Source organism: Crocuta crocuta, unplaced genomic scaffold (genome assembly GCF_008692635.1).
Source record: "Crocuta crocuta isolate KB4526 unplaced genomic scaffold, BGI_CrCroc_1.0 scaffold94, whole genome shotgun sequence".
Lineage (NCBI taxonomy): Eukaryota > Metazoa > Chordata > Mammalia > Carnivora > Hyaenidae > Crocuta > Crocuta crocuta.
The window spans coordinates 577,616-596,411 of record NW_027530180.1 but is presented as its reverse complement, the minus strand read 5'-3'; the positions used below and the strand labels follow the sequence as shown (position 1 = coordinate 596,411).

General features: G+C 46.4%; 1 protein-coding gene across 1 annotated transcript in view; it reads left to right on the top strand.

Moving 5' to 3' along the window:
- RGS20 (regulator of G protein signaling 20) overlaps nt 1-18,796 on the top strand; it is a 77,037-nt gene that overhangs the window by 45,613 nt on the left and 12,628 nt on the right. Inside the window, exons 4-8 of the mRNA XM_077765016.1 lie at nt 1,217-1,263; nt 7,002-7,007; nt 9,398-9,440; nt 10,430-10,438; nt 14,634-14,782. Of these exons, the coding sequence (XP_077621142.1) occupies nt 1,217-1,263; nt 7,002-7,007; nt 9,398-9,440; nt 10,430-10,438; nt 14,634-14,782 (254 nt within the window). The remainder of the gene's footprint in view (nt 1-1,216; nt 1,264-7,001; nt 7,008-9,397; nt 9,441-10,429; nt 10,439-14,633; nt 14,783-18,796) is intronic.

Below are 18,796 nucleotides of genomic sequence, written 5' to 3'. Positions count from 1 at the left end.
CCCCGTCATGCTATGGGCACCAGCCCTTTCAGCATCCTCGTAGCACATCTCAGGCCCGAAGTCTTCTCGCCTGCTTGTTGTCATGGTTGTGTTTCCTTGCCTACGACGTGAGCCGCGGCAGGGAGGCAGGGACGGTCAGGCTCGGGCCCCACCCGCCCCCACGGCCGCTTCAGGGGCCGCTCAGTAAGCGTGTGACCTGCTCGGCAGGAAAACCCTTGAAAGCAAGTGACCTGGTCTTGTTTTCGACCTCCGCACCCTTTCTTTGCCTGATCCCCCCATGGAGTCGTCAGAGACGCGGCGCAGTTTTCCGCCGTTGAGACGCCGTGGAACAAAGCAGCCAGGAAGGGTGTCGGGAAGCCATCCCGCCCGCGTTTGGCACGGTGTCTTGGGTGACAGCGCCCCGGGGTGCTGCGGCCCCCAGCAGCCGCGTGCAGGGCGGCGACTGCCGGGAACTGTGGAGGGTTCCCGTGTCAAACGGACACCCTCTCACTCACTCGTACACGGTTTCAAAGTTCCTCCTCCGTAACGCCTTCTGGTTCTTTGACACCTGGGTCAAAAAACATTGAAAGCACGGGGTAAACCCCTCGCAGGGACGGCAGATCGCAAAGGAACGCTTCCCTGGGCGAGGGGGGTTGACGTGCTCCCTCCTAGCGCCCGGCCGTGCTCCCTGTTCGAGGCGTCGGAGGCCCGGGAAGCCGACCCCTGGCAGGTGGCAGACGTCCCCTCCTTGCACTGCCACGTCCGCTCAGCTGTCCCGGGCTCACGCCCGCTGTAACGCCGTGTCAGAGAGCAGCGCGCGTGTGGGTGATGCGCCCTCACCCCTGAACCCGCGCCCAGCGCCCAGATCGGGGGCGGCGCTGCCGGAGCCCAGACCCCCGCGCCGAGGCGGGGCAGCGCCGGCCAGGGCTGGTGTTCTGCGCTCAAGCCCGCAGGGGGCGGCGTCTTTCCCTCCGGCCTCTCTGCTCCACCTTGTGGCTGAGAGTCTCCACCCGCCGTTCTCCTGGCTGAGTCATGTTCCGTTGGAGGAGTCCCCCACAACGGAGCCATCCTGCTGTTGACGAACGTTCGGGTCGTTTCAGGCTACTGTGTATAGTCCATCCAAGAAGAGCCTAATCGTGCGGGCTTTCCGGGCGGCGCACACCGGGCACTGCGGCGGCCGGTCCGCCGTGGTGGGTTCTGTGTGTCCCAAAGGGGTCGGGCCGGCGTGCTCTCCCAGCAGCAGTGGAGGCTGCTCCGCGCGGCCGCCTCACTTGGTAAGCCTTCGTGACGTCGCTTGGCATGCCTTCGTGATGTCACTTGGTATTCCCTCATGACGTCACTTGGTATTCCTCCATGACGTCAGCTGTTCCGGGCTGTGTGCACAGGTACCATTCCCGTTTCAGTAGCTGCCGTGGCTGCGTGGAATCGTTACACCGACTGTTGGCTTAGGGGTCTTGCTATGAAAATGAAGAAGCAGCTAAACTTTTAAATGTAAAAACAAAAAGGACTGATTTTTTAAAAGTTTATTTTGAGTGAGAGCGAGAGAGCAAGTAGGGGAGGGGCAGAGACAGAGGGGGAGAGAGAGAGAGAGAGATTGAATCCCAAGCAGGTTCCACGCGGTGAGCAGAGCCTGACTCGGGGCTCAAACTCCCAAACCGGCAGATCATGACCTGCGCCGAAACCAAGAGTCAGAGGCTTAATCAATGGATCCACCCAGGCACCCCCCCCCCAAATGACTGATTTTCATATTTTTCAAATGTTTTCATTTTTATTTTTGAGAGAGGGAGGAGGACAGTGGATCCAGAAGGAGGCTCTGTTCTCAGAGCAGAGAGCCCAGTGCGGGGCTTGAACTCATGTACCATGAGATTGTGACCTGAGCCAAAGTCGGACACTATAACTGACTGAGCCACCTAAGCGCCCCTGATTTTAATACTTTTGACAGAGGGATGAGGTGGAATTTGTTCATGCATTGGCAATTATTTTCCTTTAATGAAAACGGGCAGGTTAATTTATTGAGTCCTTGTGCTATCCATATTGTGCTTATATGTGTGTGCATGTATGTTCTACAGCTATGTCTGTATATAAATATGTGTATCTGTATTATCTCTAGTGCCTCGTATATGCTAGGCTCTGCTATTCTACCATCATGAAAGAATCACTATATTGATGTCTTGATGTAGGTTTCTTTTTACAATGTTTGGGTGTGGTGAACAGATGAGACGCCAACTACTGTTACAGGAAAAGAAATGTCAGTTTAGGAAAGTGTCAAATTTGACTAATGTGCAATGCTAGTTACATAGCCCCAAAACGAATATTCACTTCTCTTGACCACATCTGCCCTCCAGCTTTCCACCTTCCACAGCAGTTAGGTCCCCAGACATAACACCAGGAAAATCCGAGAAGCAGACGTCAGTCCTGCCCAGTTTCTGCCCTTGGTCTTTGCCAGATCTCTAACCCTGATGACCTGGCACGGCCCATGCTGCTTCCCTCGCGGTTCTTCAGAGCCGTAGCGGGAGCGGCATCAGAAAACCTGGGGGGCTCAGTCGTTTCAGCGTCTGACTTCCGCTCAGATCATGATCTCACAGTTCGTGAGTTCGAGCCCTGCGTGGGGCTCTGCACCAACAGCATGGAGCCTACTACCTTCTTCAGATTCTGTGTCTCCCTCTCTGTCTGCCCTTCTCCTTTGTGCTCTTTCTCTCTTAAAAATAAACAAACATTTTTTAAAAAAGAAAACTTGTTCTTTTTCTTTTTTTAATCTCTATGCCCAACGTGGAGCTCAAACTCACGACCCTGAGATCAAGAGTTCACACGCTCTTCTGACTAAACCACCCAGGTGCCCCCAATAGCCTGTGCTTCTCTCCCCGCCCCCCCTTACGTTCCAAGCTACCCAAAATGAAGACGTATCTCCCAGGCAAAAGCACACTCATCCCAAAGTCAACCCCTTCCCTACCAAGTACCACCTAAAACGGTATCTCAGAAGGAGTTAAAAAGAGAGACCATAGAGGGAGGAAGGGCAATGATAACTCGCTCATAGCTCCTTCCAGAATCTTACCCTTATTCTAGTGAGCAGAGGCCAGAATGGAGGGCAGAGACTTCCTTCATAACCCAAGGCTGCAGATGTTAACTAAGGCATGTGGAGAAAGAGCAGGGGATGGACGTGAAAGGCATCCTGGGAACAGACTTCATGTGCTTTGCCATGAGTTGGAAGCAAAGGCGGCTTCAAGCCTATCGTGGACAACTGAATAGACCGCAGAGCTGCTACTGATAGAGGAAGATGGAGATGATGAGTAGGTGTGTCCACTGAAGGAAGTCTGAATTTAGGCGTTAATTTTTCCATGTTGCAAATATGCTGTCCTTTTTTTTTTTTTCTGTAATTTGCAGTGATTAGTCATAAATTTTTCTTGGAGGGCCCATTCCTTGCTGAGAAGCACTAAAAAGCTGGCATAAATTCTCATGTACACCATTAATGACTGACTGACACATTCTTTAATGATGTGAAGATTTCCCAAAGCAGCCCCACAAACATTCTAATTCACGTTTAGTTCTTTGAGAGGTGCTTCAGGGCCATATTATCAAGGAGAATACACCCATCTACAATCTCCTTGAGAAATTCCCATGGGTCTCTTAGGATAAGAAAAGCCCAGGAGGAAGATTTCAATCAGTACTTGCAAAATGTTCTCTAATTGTTGGTTGGTATTAAGAAAGGATGATTTAAAACATACATAATTGATTAATTTCCTTCAGATCATACTCTTATTATTTGTAATATTTCCCAAAAGCAATTATAAAAGTTGAGTTATACAATATGTTCATTTAGTAACAGCAGAAGAGAAAGACATCACTATTATAGTCTTAAACTTGGCCGCAGCTACTTAAACAGAAGAGTAAAGATTTCCATTCAAAGTCCCTGCGAAGCAGATGGTAATGTGCTTAAGTACTTTAAGAGGTGAGGACATGTGTGTGCATCCGTCTGGAAGTAGTTATAATTCTAAAATGTCTATTGTTATTAGTAAGCTTTCAGTTGACTTCCCCTCCTAGAACAATGAGCCGGTTTTGTCTTAAAATAGCCCCCACATTATTCAGACCATAAAACCAAGACAAAAAGTTTTGAAAGCTCACAGTTTCATCCAGAGAAAGAGTTAAGACCTCCCACCAAAACCCACGAGCTCCTAAACACTGTTTGCTCTCTGGGTCATATAAAGTGGAAGACACAGCTCTGACTGGGGTGTTGGTCCATTTGACCATGTTGAAGTCAGTGCAAGTCACTTCCAGCTCTTGGTTCACATTTCATGAGCTGGACTTCTCTCTGGTGATGAGTATACCGCAGGGCAATGGACCGGCATTCCCTCGGACTTGCAATTGGTTGATTCTGAAATCAATCCATCTAAAGAAAATAGAAACATCACTGTTGACCTGAGTTCATCTTCTTTCCCAGAAGCTAATAATAATAATAACAATGGGTAGAAGCCTTAAACAGGCAGTGGGCTTGGCTGCGACTTACTTAGCATCAGGTGATCCGGTGTTAAGCTTGGACAAGGCGACTCAGGGAAAGCTCTGTTCACCTGTTGCTGTTTTCAGACCAAGTAGCCGACCCCAGGGAGAGCTGAGTAGTAAAATGGACCCATCTGACTTTAGTTGGCCTGTTTTTCAAACTTCGTGGTGTAGATTCTTTTGGCTCTTTTTTTAAAGTTTCTTTATTTACCTTGAGAGACTGAACCTGAGCAGGGGAGAGGCAGAGAGAGGGAGACCACGAATCCCAAGCAGGGGAGAGGCACAGAGAGGGAGACCACGAATCCCAAGCAGGCTTCCACAAGGCGAGCCCAGAGCCTGAGGAGGGGCTTGAAACTCACAAAACCCGAGATCCTGACCTGAGGCGAAACCAAGAGTCTGAGCCACCCAGGTACCACGCCCCGCCCCACAAGGTACAGATTCTTGAATGAAAGAGACTTCCTGTGGGTTAACCCCTGCTCAAAGCCAAACACCCTCAGAAAACGCCCCCTTCAGGTCCTGGAAGCCCGCTGCTCATCACACCAGAGGTGCACCTCCCTCCAGCACGTGTAAGGACTTTGAACCGTCAGTCCCCTTTCCCCAGCCGTTCACTTGAGTCCTTCTAGTTCTTCAGAAGTTAGGCATCATCTGAGAGGGACCTGGATCCTAGTTTCCTCCACCACCCGCACCCCAAGGTGAGCACCCGACTTGAAGAACACGCATTTGCAGAACAGGCGTGAGGCTCACACTCACCCCCTGCCACACTGCTGTGGAGCACGCCCGGGATGTGCTTGCCCCGTGGCAGTGTCGGGGTGTAGAACACATCAAAGTAAGGGTGGTATCTGTGGAAAGTCTTCCTGCATCCAGGGCAAAATCATGTTAGAAACAGCTTTTCCAGACTGGGGAAAAGCTGAAGACCAAGAGAAAGGTAAATTTAGGAGCAGCTTCTGCTTAATGCTCAGAAATGTTACTGCAGAAAACAAGGAAATGAGAGTCTTTCTTAAGGCCTGCAGCATAGAGGGGTGCCTGGGTGGCTTAGTTAAGTGTCTGATTTGGGCTCAGGTCATGATCTCATGGTTGGGGAGTTCAAGCCCCGCATTGGGCTCTGTGCTGACAGCTCAGAGCCTGGAGCCTGCTTTGGATTCTGTCTCTCTCTCTCTCTCTCTCCCTCCCCTGCTCATTCTCTGTCTCTCAAAAATAAATAAAAACATTTTTAAAAAATTTTTTAAAAGGCTGCAGCACAGAGAATACTCTTGGGAGTATCACCACCCTTTGATGCATCTGGGCGCCACTGTCAGTGGGAGCTCAGCGAGCCATGGAAGATAAATGACCAGAAGTGGCCCATGAGGAAGGGAGCTTTGTTCCAATCATTTGAACAGGCTCAAGAAATACATATATCGGGGAAGGGAGGCACAGGGTACGACAGGAAGGAAGGTACAGCTGGCATGAGCCGGTGTGCTTAGTGCAGACGAGGTCGCACGCTTCCGTGTAGTCGACCTCGTAGAGTTGCTATACCTGGAAGTATGGAAGCTATAAAGCACCAGAAACCATTCTCTGCCTTCTCCTCCCTCCCCGATTTGACTTCATTAGGAACTTCTTCAGTGTGAAAGCAGAGAAAAGGCAAAACTCCAATCCGTTACTTCTGCAGCAGAGGCTCACGAGAGGGCGGTGGGACCGATGGAGTTGTTAGTAGCAGGGAGGGGTGTCCATTGCTGGGTCCACCCGTTCCCACCGTCCTCATCTCAGGTAGGGGAGCTGCACACAGTCCCTCATGCTTATAGATCAGCTTTCTTGAAATATCTGATTGTGAAACATCATTGGGTTGACAGCCTTCTTACATCTATTATGATTTAAAGAATCTTTCTAGAGGCGCCTGGGTGGCTCAGTCGGAGAAGCATCTTGATTTCTGCTCAGGTCGTGATCTCACAGTTTCTGGGACTGAGCCCCACGACAGGCTCTGTGCTGACAGTACAGAGCCTGCTTGGGATTCTCTCTCTCCCTCTGCCCCTTGCTCGGTCTCTCTCTCTCTCTCTCTCTCTCTCTCACACACACACACACACACACACTCTCTCTCTCTCTCTCTCTCTCTCTCTGTCTCTTAAAAATAAAAAAGGGAATCTTTCCAAAATATGTAAAGAATTAGAGAGACACCATTGGTTTGGGAGGTAGTGATTCTGCTCTGAGGCAAGTGACCACACTAATAGGTTCTTGCCTCCAATGACATTATGATCCCAGAAAATGAATGGAAAATTCTAGAGGTGGCTGCATACTGTGTCATTTCATTTATATGACATTCTGAAAAATGCAGAACTATAGCTAAGTAAAGCTACATCTTTTTAAACCTTGGAGAAGGTTACCCCAAAATCTCAATATAGTCAAAAGTGGTAAATACAAGCTACATTTTCTAATCCCTATAAAAATATATAGAAGCTAATGACAGGCTAGTCAAGACATTTAAAAATAAACTTCTAAAAATTTTTAATGTCTTTTTTAATGTTTTATTTATTTTTGAGAGAGAGAGAGAGGGCAAGCAGGGGAGGGTCAGAGAGAGAGGGAGATACAGAATCTGAAGACAGGTTCCAGGCTCTGAGCTGTTAGCACAGACCCCGACGCGGGGCTTGAACCCATGGACTGTGAGATCATGACCTGAGCCAAAGTCCGACATTTAACTGACTGAGCCACCCAGGCGCCCCTAATGTTTGTTTATTTTTATTTTTTGAGGGGGGGAGGGGGAGAGTGCAAGCAGGGGAGGGGCAGAGGAAGAGGGAGACAGAATCCCAGGCAGGCTCCAGGCTCTGAGTTGTCAGCACAGAGCCGATGCAGGGCTCCAACTCACAGACCGTGAGATCTTGAACCTGAACCGAAGTCAGACGCCTAACTGAGCCACCCAGGCCCCCCTTGAGAATAAACTTCTGAAAAACCTAGGATAAAAAGAAAGTTGAAATTAGATTTGAGCTGTTTGTAATTAAACACTGGTGCCACATATCAAAACTCCTAGCTATGATCAAAGCAGTGATTGGATAAAAATGTGTAGCCCAAAATGCATTAATTAGAAAACAGCAATGACAGAAAGTAAATGAACTGAGAATTTGCCAGAGGCGAGGAGAAATAGTTTTCAAGAAAGTAGATGAAGAAAAATGGAAATGAAAACAGAAATTAAGGAAATTTACAATGATAAAAATAAAGGTTTCTTTTACCAGCAAAAAACAAGTTTATTAGAGAATTGCAGTTCAGGACAGGCAAACCCCATAGGCTAGTCGAACAAAGGAGAGTAAGGTTATTTTATAGAGAAGGAGGAAGTTGGGGGAGGGGTTGTTTGAAACAATATCCATTTGAGAAAAGCAAGAGTTCGGGGTGATGATGGTTTCTCATTGGCTGAGTTGCTGGGGTAGTCCGTTTCTTTTAGGAGATGCAATGTGTCTCTTTTCCTGTTGTGGCCTGTAATTGATGATTCTTTCCTGTTAAGGAGTCTTCTGTTGGGGAATGTAACTGGCAGTTCTTCCTGTAATTGACATTGCGTGTAAGGGGTGAGAGCTCCCCCTTCTGGTCTCCCAACTCGATTTTAGTGAGGTTTCCCTTTATTAATTTTCACAAACTTGAGATCTACAGAGCAGTACTTGCCCAGAGGGAGGATACTTCAAGAGCCAAGGTTTGTTAAAGAAAACGGAACTCAGAGGCTGTATAGATGGATTTAGGATTGGGGTTGCCTTCGTGGGAATTTATCCTCTCATGTTTCCTTGTTTAACTCTTTCTGGCCCCCCCGATGGTATGATCGTCTTCTAAGAATTGCTGAGGATGGCTTTGAATTTAGGTCCCTTAAGGTACTTGGTTCTCGATCATTGGGATATGGTCTGTGAGTCTGTACCCTTGCCCACGATTCTGTTTTTTTTTTAAGGTTTGTTTATTTTTTGAGAGAGAAGTGTGAGTGGGGGAAGGGCAGAGAGAGAAGGAGACAACAGAATCTGAAGCCGGCTTCAGGCGCTGAGCTGTCAGCACAGAGTAGGGAGATCGTGACCTGAGCCAAAGTCAGGTGCTCAACCAACTGAGCCACCCAGGCCACCCCCACACTTGTCCATGATTGTAACAGGAGCTTAGTTCTTGGGCCTTAGAGATCAGATTTTTTTCATGTAATACTTGACGTGTCAGCATATTCCCATGTGCAATTCAAGAAATGGCTTCAGAGGTTGGGAACTGTAATGAAAATAAACTATTAATGGAATCCAGCCACCAGGTTCAACTTTACCAGAAAGTAAGCAATAACTTTCCTGAGCTAATTATGGGTAGGTTAATTTTTTTTTCTAAGATAACAACTTTTGGAGCGCCTGGGTGGCTCAGTCGGTTAAGCCTCCAACTTCGGCTCAGGTCATGATCTCACAGTTCGTGGGTTCAAGCCCCACATCAGGCTGTGCTGACAGCCAGCTCAGAGCCTGGAGCCTGCTTCTGATTCTGTGTCTCCCTCTCTCTCTGACCCTCCCCTGTTCACACACACACACACACACACACACACACACTCTCTCTCTCTCTCAGAAATAAATAAAACATTTTTAAAAATTTAAGATAACTTTTTTATTCCAAATTACTAAAAAACCATGATCAAGATTAAGAGTTTGCCTTGGCTTTTACTTGAACTTTGAAAGAATTCTCTTAAATGCCAGGTTCCTGGGAATTTGGAAAAGCCATGTTTGAGTAGGATTATTTTTTCATTAAGACCTAAATATTTAATAAATTGTCAACTTATAGTATTCTCATCTCCTCAGGCTGCTTTTTAAATGCCATAAATTATAGAATAAAGCATCTGAGGTCACTGCCATTGATTTTGCATTCAAAGAATTTCTCAAGCAAAGGCAGCCAGCTACCGGGGCGTTAGGCATGTGACCCGCTTGAGTCTTCCAAACAGACACTGACGTGATGCCCAGTAGGACTGTATCAGACATTTACCAAAAGAGGAAGAGAGTAGCAGTGATGAAGAAACAGTGATTCCGTGTTATTTAGAAAGAATAAATGGAAATGAAATTTGTACAGAGTTCTGCCACAAATACGATGAAGGCAAAGGAGGAAAGATCCATGAAGCTAGTTTGGCTGATCGGATCATATGTTCTCATATGCCATTGTCTGAAAGACTAGCTGAGCCCATACATACCAGTGGCATATTTTAAAAATCTTGCAAATAGGGGCTCCGGGGTGGCTCAGTTGGTTAGGCATCTGACTTCAGCCCAGGTCATGATCTCATAGTTTGTGAGTTCGAGCCCTGTGTTGGGTTCTGTGCTGACAGCTCAGAGCCAGGAGCCTGCTTTGGATTCTGTGTCTCCCTCTCTCTCTCTGCCCCTCCCTAGCTCGTGCTCTCTCTCTCTCTCTCTCTCTCTCTCAAAAATAAATTTTAAAAAAACTTCTTAAAAAAATCTCATAAATAGGTAGAATTCATTTAATTCATGTTTTTAGGCTTCATATTAATTAGCCATAACATTGAAAAACAAAGTCTCTAAGGAGATTTAGTGACAACGAACTATGGGACTCTCCCAATAAGTGACTACACATTTGTCTTTTAAACAAGCAGGCAGTAATTTAAAGCATCTCATTCTGACAGTTATGACTAATAATGAGTTTCAGTAAATTCATAAGCTAGATGAAATGGATGGATTTTTTTAAAGAACATTTAAAATACCATAATGACTCAAAGAAAGAAACTGAAAAAGAACAGAAGTCAAAGAAAAAATTANCAGAAAGCCACTCTTAAAAGATTCCAGTAATTTTACGGGAAAATTCTGATGAATTCAGGATGAAAATAATTTCCTAATAAAGATAGACAGATAGATTTTTAAATCCCTTATAAAATATTACCTAAGGGGCGCCTGGGTGGCTTAGTCGGTTAAGCGTCCGACTTTCGCTTAGGTCATGATCTCGCGGTTCGTGGGTTCGGGCCCCGAGTCGGGCTCTGTGCTGACTGCCAGCTCAGAGCCTGGAGCCTGTTTCAGTCTGTGACTCCCTCTCTCTCTGACCCTCCCCTGCTCACTCTGTCTCTCTCTCTCTCTCCTAGAAATAAATAAAACATTAAAAAAAATTAAAAAACAATAAAATTAATAAAATAAAATATTACCTAAACCATTTCAACAGTATAATAAAAGAATAACCATCTTTTAGCCCCAAGAAGAGTTTACTTAGTAAGGGAAAGGTGATTCAAAACTAAGAAATTCACTAATTCATTAACTATTCAGAGCAGGAAATTCATGTTCTTAATAGATTCATATTCTCAATACAGTTGTGTGGTACAACTCAACAGTTTAAATTTGAATAATTGCTTTATTAAGGAAAACTTTCAAGCATAACGGAAATGTCGAGAGGAAGGTCTCAACAGTTCATGTGTTAATGACACAGCTTCAAGAATTATCAGCATGTTGCTGATCTTTAATATTCAGCCCTGTTTGCTTTTCCTCATGCTCTCATATTCCAGCCTGGTTTAGCCAGGGCATAAATCCTCAAGGCTAACAGCTCTCTCCACCCAACGCCCCAGCATTTAGTAATCGAGTGAAAACCATAGCTATTCATCTAGAAATTTTGGAGCTGAAAGGGGATAGGTTGTTTGTACATTTTACAGGACTAGCATATATTTCTTATTTAGCCAAAGCTTTAAGTGATTCAAGATGTCAAAATTACTGAACCACATGTCATGTTTCCAGGAAACCATACAAGAAATCCTAATGTTAAACAGAGGAAAAATTAAATACATTATGAGACCAAGTTGAAGCTACAAAGATGAATTGAAACATGGAACACTGAGAAAAGAAAGGAATTCTAAGTTAGGGAAACGGTTATCAAGCATGACTAGGCCAAAAGAAATACTAAAAAAGAACTAATCAAGCATTACTCAATATGGGAGAACAGAGTAGAAACACGTTATAACTGTACACTGTGCTGTAAATTTTAATATAATCTCAGCAACATGTACCCCTCATCTTGTCTGATGAAAGACTTCTATGCTCAAAAGAAGACAACATCTTCGGGCGCCTGGGTGGCTCAGGCGGTTGAGCGTCCGACTTTGGCTCAGGTCATGATCTCACAGTGCGTGAGCTTGAGCCCCACGCCAGGCTCTGTGCTGACAGCTCAGAGCCTGGAGCCTGCCTCTGATCTGTGTCTTCCTGTCTGTCTGCCCTCCCCTTCCCCCCAAAAAACAAAATAATAAATATTAAAAATATTTTTTAAAAAGAAGACAATGTCTCATATATATATATACATATATGTATGTATGTATGTATATATTATATATATAATCCTTTTAGGAACTGTCAAAAGTCCAGAGTAGATACATGGATAAGCAAATTGTGTGTACATCTAGACAATGAAATACTGCTCAGAAATTTTTTAAAAAGGAATGAATGATACACATAACCATCACAAAACAGTTACACTAAGAAAGAAGCCGGACAAAAAATATTCCATTTGCATGAAATTCTTTAAAGATGCCAATTGGCATATGGTGGGAGAGATGAGTGATGGTCAGGAGCAGGAGGGAGGGATGCCCAGGAGGTGTGAGGAAGGTTGCAGTTGATAACATGGGCTTGACTGTGGTGGTGGTTTCGCGGGTATGTACTTGCCAAAACTCCCCAAATTCTTCCCTTTAAACCCGTGTAAACTGTATGTCTGTTACACGTCAATAAAGCTGTTTTCAAAAACATTTAACAGATTTTGATGACATTTGCCTTTGATTTCTAAAGGCTATATTTCACCATGGGCAACCATACAATGTACTCTCAGAGTGTGCTCACTAAATCATTAAAAGCCTTCCAGAAGTTTACAAAAAAATGAGGCGTGTACAAACAAATGAAACATGCTAACTAATAAGATAGGCAGGCACAACGTGTTTTGTACTATGTAAGTAACAGAAGAAACTTTGCTTCAATCCTTGACATTCTCCTCTCCCACAGACCTCCAGCACACATCACACATGGGGACACAGTGCTATCATTAAAAAAGACAAAGGTGCCTAATAATACTGCTACTTTCAACAATTATGGAACTTCCTGGCCAGTGAAATAAGACCAGTAAGAGAGGAAGGGTGCTTGTACTTGGAAAGGTCCAGAAAGTAAACAGACAAGTGTGACTATAGACAGTATAATCATCCAACTAGAAAACCCAAGAGAACCCGTAGAAAGACTACTAGAACTCATAAGAGAATTCAGCACAAGGCAGGCAGAGACCAGTTTGCCTTCCTACACACCAAAATAACTATCTAGAAGCATGCTCTTTACAACAGCAGCAAAAACTAATCTATAGCATACTCAAAAATGAACCTCTCAAAAATCTGCAAGACCTTTTGGAGGAAAGCCTTTAAAATACACAGAAGAGAGAATCTAAATGAACAAATATTTCAGGTACTGATTGGGAAGACCCAGTGTGGCAGAGATGTTGGAAATTCAGTCCCTAGAAACCTGTTGACATTACCGTGTCATAAGCTTTCCTTCTGGGAAGCTACTGGGTTTTCTTTCCTTTTTTTTTTTTTTTTTNNNTGTATCAGTATCTCTTAGAAAACAACAATTACCAGGCCGCCTGGGGGGCTCCTTCGGTAGAGCGACCAACTCTTGACCAACTCCTGAGCTCTTGATCTCAGCTCAGGTCTTGACTTCAGGGTTGGGAGTTCAAGCCCTCCGAGTTTGGCTCTGCCCTGGGCGTGGAGCCTAATTTAAAAAAGGAAAAGAGAAAGGGAGGGAGGGAGGGAGGGAGAAAGAAAAGAAGACAAAAGAAAATAATTACCTGGGCATCTCCTGCTCAAACTATCTCAGTGTCCTAAATGAAGTGAAATCAGCATCAGTCTGTCTCCAATGCAGTGCTGCAGACATGGTAAAATGGGATGCCTGGGGGAGCCCAGGGTTCCCCCGAGGGGCATTAGAGGGGGCCTGTCTACCAGTGTCGCCCGTAAAATGTGGCTGTGAGCTGGGTAGATGGCTCTGTGTCTGCCCTCTGAACAAGTGAGCCACCTCAGCACGGGCATCGCCAACTGCTCGGATGGGTCTCTGTGGACAGGAGTCCACACATTTAGTGTGGTCCTGACCAAAATCCCAACAGGGTATTTCTGGACCTTGAAAAGCTGATTCCAAAATTGAACTGGATGAAAAGACAGACATGAGTAGCCAGAAACAATTCTTTAGTAATTCATGAAGAGAACTTTACGTACCCAATATAAAACATAGACTAAAACTGTAAGAATTAAAACAAAATCCAATAGAATATAAGAATAGGAAGTAGTAGAAAGAGATAAATCTAGGGTTGGGACAAATAACCCAGCCAGAATTTAACCCCGAAGTCCTATTTAAGGTTCTTTAAAGTGGCTTCAGTATTTTTTTGCTTTTATTTCACCGACAATCGAATGATAGTATGAAATGTAAAAGTGCCCTCAGCAGTTCCTCATTCTTCCACTGCTTTTTGGTTTGTGTCCTTCAGCCATTCTCGTGGGGCCTCGGGAAGAGGAGAGGTTGAGGGGCAATGGCCTTGCCCGCAATGACTCCGTCTCCACCGAGGTGGGCCAAGGTGGCTGTCCCCGCGGACGCCGGCCTGGGTCAGAGCAGGCCACAGGCCACCGCCCTCCCTTGCTTCCTGGGAATCGTGAGCAGCACTCATTAGCACGCAGGGTCCAAGTGCTTTGCGCACACCCGCGGCGGGTAACTCCTTTAGGGTTTCGCAGCAGGTTTAGACTTGAATCTGTCAGTGGGTCTCAGGGCAGGGCGGCCTCCCCGGACTTCTGGCTCCCTCTTGGGACATCTGCTCCCCCTGCCGTGGTGGCACCTGACGTTCTGGCCTGGCGCCCTCCCCCCTCCGGGTCCTGGCCTCGTGGGCACCCGCGCCCCCGCCGTCCAGCCCGACGGAACGCCCCGGCTGAGCCGTGCGCTCCTCGTCCTCCCCGCGACGCCGTCATGCGGGGGGCGGGAGTGTTCGCCCGGCCGGCCTGGGGGCCTCGGGGCGGGGACCCTCATTCATCATCCTGTTCGCAGCGCCTGGCGCCTGGTGGACTCGGAATGAGTCTCGGCTGTATTCGCGGACCGGCGCTGCCAGAGAAGCAGACGCGACGCGCGCAGGGTCGCACTGCGCCCCCCCGCGGTCCCCGCCGCGGTCCAGACGGCGGACTCGGGGCCGTGCGTGGTGGTAACTGCCCCCCCCCCCCCCTTGCGCTGTTACAGCCCATGGGATCCGAGCGGATGGAGATGCGGAAGCGGCAGACGCCCGCGGCCCAGGACACCGCCGGCCCGACGCCAGGCCAGCCCGCGCCCGGGACCCGCGGCTCCAACGCCTGCTGCTTCTGCTGGTGCTGCTGCTGCAGCTGCTCCTGGTGAGCCCCGGGCCGGGAGGGGGCGCCCCTGAGCAGGGCCAGCCTGTGACCCCTGTGCGCGCTGCGTTCCGACGGCAAGCCTGAGGCTGGTGTGGGATCCGTGAAGGACAGCGCGCGCGCGCGCGCGCACACACACACACACACACACAGACCTACATACACATACATACACACAGAGAAACATGTGCACACACGCATGCAGACACATAGCCATACACAGACACGCGCGCACAGAGACACACACAGACACATATACACACAGACACATACACACGTATACACATACATACACACAAACATACATACACGCACACACACATATATACACATACACACGAAGGGGCTACGTATTCTAGCTTTTAAGGGACTTCTATTCAAATCCATGAAATCAGGTTAGCGTGTTAAACAACTAAAGAATAGTCTAAGGCAGTTGTGATAAAATATTAATTCAGGGGCAGAAACAGTAACTCAGTGGTTAGAAAGAATGAACTCCGGGCACTCTGCTTGGTGATAAAGGCTTGGTAGAAGTGTTAGAAGTCAAGGCGGGTCTAAAGGTTAAGGTTGAGTAGAGCATGGATTTTTATCTTCTACTGCTTCTCTCTCTCTTTTTTTTTTTTTTTTTACTGTTTTATTTATTTCTGAGAGAGAGAGAGAGAAAGCGTGAGCAGGGGAGGGTCAGAGAGAGAGGGAGACACAGAATCTGAAGCAGCTCCAGGCTCTGAGCTGTCAGCACAGAGCCCAATGCGGGACTAAAACCCACGAATCGTGAGATCATGACCTGAGCGGAAGTCGGTTGCTTAACTGACTGAGGCACCCAGGCACCGCATGCTCCTTCTCTTTATCAACTTTAATTTTTAATGAAGAGAAATGTCGAAATCTATGCTTAACACAGAATATTTTAAAATACAGGCTAACTTACTGGTACAGGAAGATAAAGTGTCTTTGCTTAAAAAGAAAGAAACAGAACTTGACTGTAAAATATCCTTGATCACTTGAGTCCCTGTTAAACTTCTGGAGAAGTGTATGCAATTTACACCTAGAAATCATAGGAACATTAGGTGGCATTTCTGAAATCACGACAATGAAAAGTGCTTAGTGGCCACCAAATGCATGCCTGACTTCAGGCAATTAAATTACTGTAAATTAAGGTATTGTAAATTTTTGTTGGACCAAGACCTCACTCCGCAGTGGAGAAGACCAGGTGATAGAGTAGCTGATCAGGAACAGTGACGGGAACGTTAAAATTGGGGTGAAGGCAGTGGAGGATCCAGTGTCCAGGAAAGTTGGATCCCTTGCCGGATTTGGGCTGGCGATAACCTCCAGGAAGTTCCAATCCGGTGGATGGGAGCCAGCAACACAACCATCCAGGGACGGATGGAACCACAGTGGTGGGTGGGTGGTCTGTAGACCAGGTGGGAATGTGGGGGGGAGGGGCTGGCAGGAGCCAAGCAGTCTGGCATTCAAGGCAAAGCTTTTGCCCCGAGGGGAATCTAGACTCGGCTGGAAACCAGAGAGGCATGTGTTGGCACACCCTCGACATGTGGGTATTCAGGACTCACCCAAGACAGGGCGGATGCCACCCACCAATGGTGAAGGGACCACGTTGAGGCCCCCCTTCCAGCCTTTCGCTCTGCTAATCAGTTTCAGTGAGCTAATTAGAGCTGATTGGGCGAGAGATGTGCAGACATAGCCTGGTGCGGGTGAGACTCCCATTTACCCCGTCACCCCTCCCTTCTCTGCTGCCTTTGAGGGACATGGAAGGCTGAGACCGTGGCCTGAACAGTATAAGGACTGATGGAGTAAAGGCAGCAGGTGCTTCTACTAGCAGCAGCCACGGCAAATAAATCATAAAGCTGTACGTAGACATCATCGTCCTAGCCAACGCTTCTGTGGCACGTACTGTAGCACGTAGCAGACAACAGAGCAATGGGGAACAGTGTTGAATTGTCAGTTGTGCACCTGAAACTAATATAACACAGTATGTTAATTATAACTTTGATTTTAATTTTATTTTTTTAATTTTTTTTAATGTTTTATTTATTTCTAGGAGAGAGAGAGAGACAGCGTGAGCAGGGGAGGGTCAGAGAGAGAGGGAGTCACAGACTGAAACAGGCTCCAGGCTCTGAGCTGGCAGTCAGCACAGAGCCCGACGCGGGGCTCAAACCCACGAACCGTGAGGTCATGACCTAAGCGAAAGTCGGACGCTTAACCGACTAAGCCACCCAGGCGCCCCAATTATAACTTTGATTTTAAAAAACAGAATAGAGCAATGTCTTCAAAGAACGGGAGAAAACTAATGGAAAACTTAGTCAAACTGTAATTGAAGAGTGTGAGTAACAAAGACATTTTCAGATATACAAGGCCGAGAGAGCTAACTACCTTCAGACCTTCCCTAAAAGAAACAAGAAAGGGTATATACTTCAGGAAGAAAAGGGGAACCCAGAGGGTAGTCAGGGGAAACAAGTAACAATGATGGACACAAGACTGATCAAATACAGCTATAAAATGTCATACTTCACTGTGTGTTTACATAAATACAGGGGCGCCTGGGTGGCTCAGTCAGTTAAGCGTCCGACTCTTCAATTTCAGCTCAGGTCATGATCTCACGGTTTGTGAGTTTCAGCACCACGTCAGGCTCTGTGCCGATAGTGCGGAGCCTGCTGGGGATTCCCTCTCTCCCTCCTCTCTGCCCGTGTCCTGCTCGTACTCTCTCTCCCCCGAAATAAATAAGTAAGCATTAAAAAGTGTAAATCCAGGGCTGTAAACAAGTAATCTCATGTTCACAATAGACAAACCAAATAACTTGGACAAAAGTTACATTTTCTTCCCAAATGAATGGTATCCTTGATTAGTCAGAAGTAGAACATATAGTTTCCACACCAAGGGAAGACAATAAAAGAAATACAAGAAACTGGCAACATATGACAAACGTGGTTTTAAACGAGAGAATGAACTATGCGGTAAATGCCAAGATACTTGGTATTGGGGTGACTGGCTTATCCCAGCTCCCTGGGATCTCTTGGTTCTAGCTTTGAAAAGTCCTATAGGGGCACCTGGGGGGCTCAGTCGGTTAAGCATCTGTCTTTGGCTCAAGTCATGAACTCATGGCCTGTGGGTTCGAGCCCCGCATCGGGCTCTGTGCTGACAGCTCAGAGCCTGGAGCCTGCTTCAGATTCTGCATCTCCCTCTCTCTCTGCCCCTCCCCCACTCCTACTCTCTCTGTCTCTCTCTCAAAATAAAATAAAGACATAAAAAAAAATTTTTTTAAGAAAGCTTTAAAAAAAAAGTCCTATGTCCCAGAAAACGAGACCCAGGCAAACGAGGAGAGTTGGTCACTCTACCTGGTATCCAAATCCACAAAAATAGATGTATATTCCTATACTGCATCACGTACAAAATCAGACTCTCCCTAACCCCCTCCCCAAAAAAACCTCAAAAATCAAAAAACAAGATCAACTCATCCAAATGGTTTAAAGGCCTTAAGGTGAGTAGCCAAGATAAAATATAGGATAATATCTTTCTTTTTTTTANTTAATTCCGTTTTAAATGTCTGGTAGAACTCCCCTGGGAAGCCATCAGGTCCAGGGCTTTTATTTGTTGGGAGATTTTTGATAACTGATTTGATTTCTTCACTAGTTATGGGTCTGTTCAGATTTTCTATTTCTTCCCGTGTGAATTTTGGTAGTGAGTGTGTGTTTAGGAATTTGTCCATTTCTTCTAATTTGAAGAAATTCAAATTAGAATCTTCAAATTCTGTCCAATTTGTTGGCATATAATTTTTCATAGTATTCCCTGATAATTGCTTGTATTTCTGAGGGGTTGGTTGTAATACGTCCATTTTCATTCATGATTTTGTCTGAGTGCTCTCTCTTTTCTTTTTTAGAAGTCTGGCTAGGGGCACCTGGGTGGCTTAGTCGGTTAAACGTCCGACTTTGCTTAGGTCATGATCTCGCGGTTCGTGGGTTCGAGCCCCGCGTCGGGCTCTGTGCTGACTGCCACCTCAGAGCCTGGAGC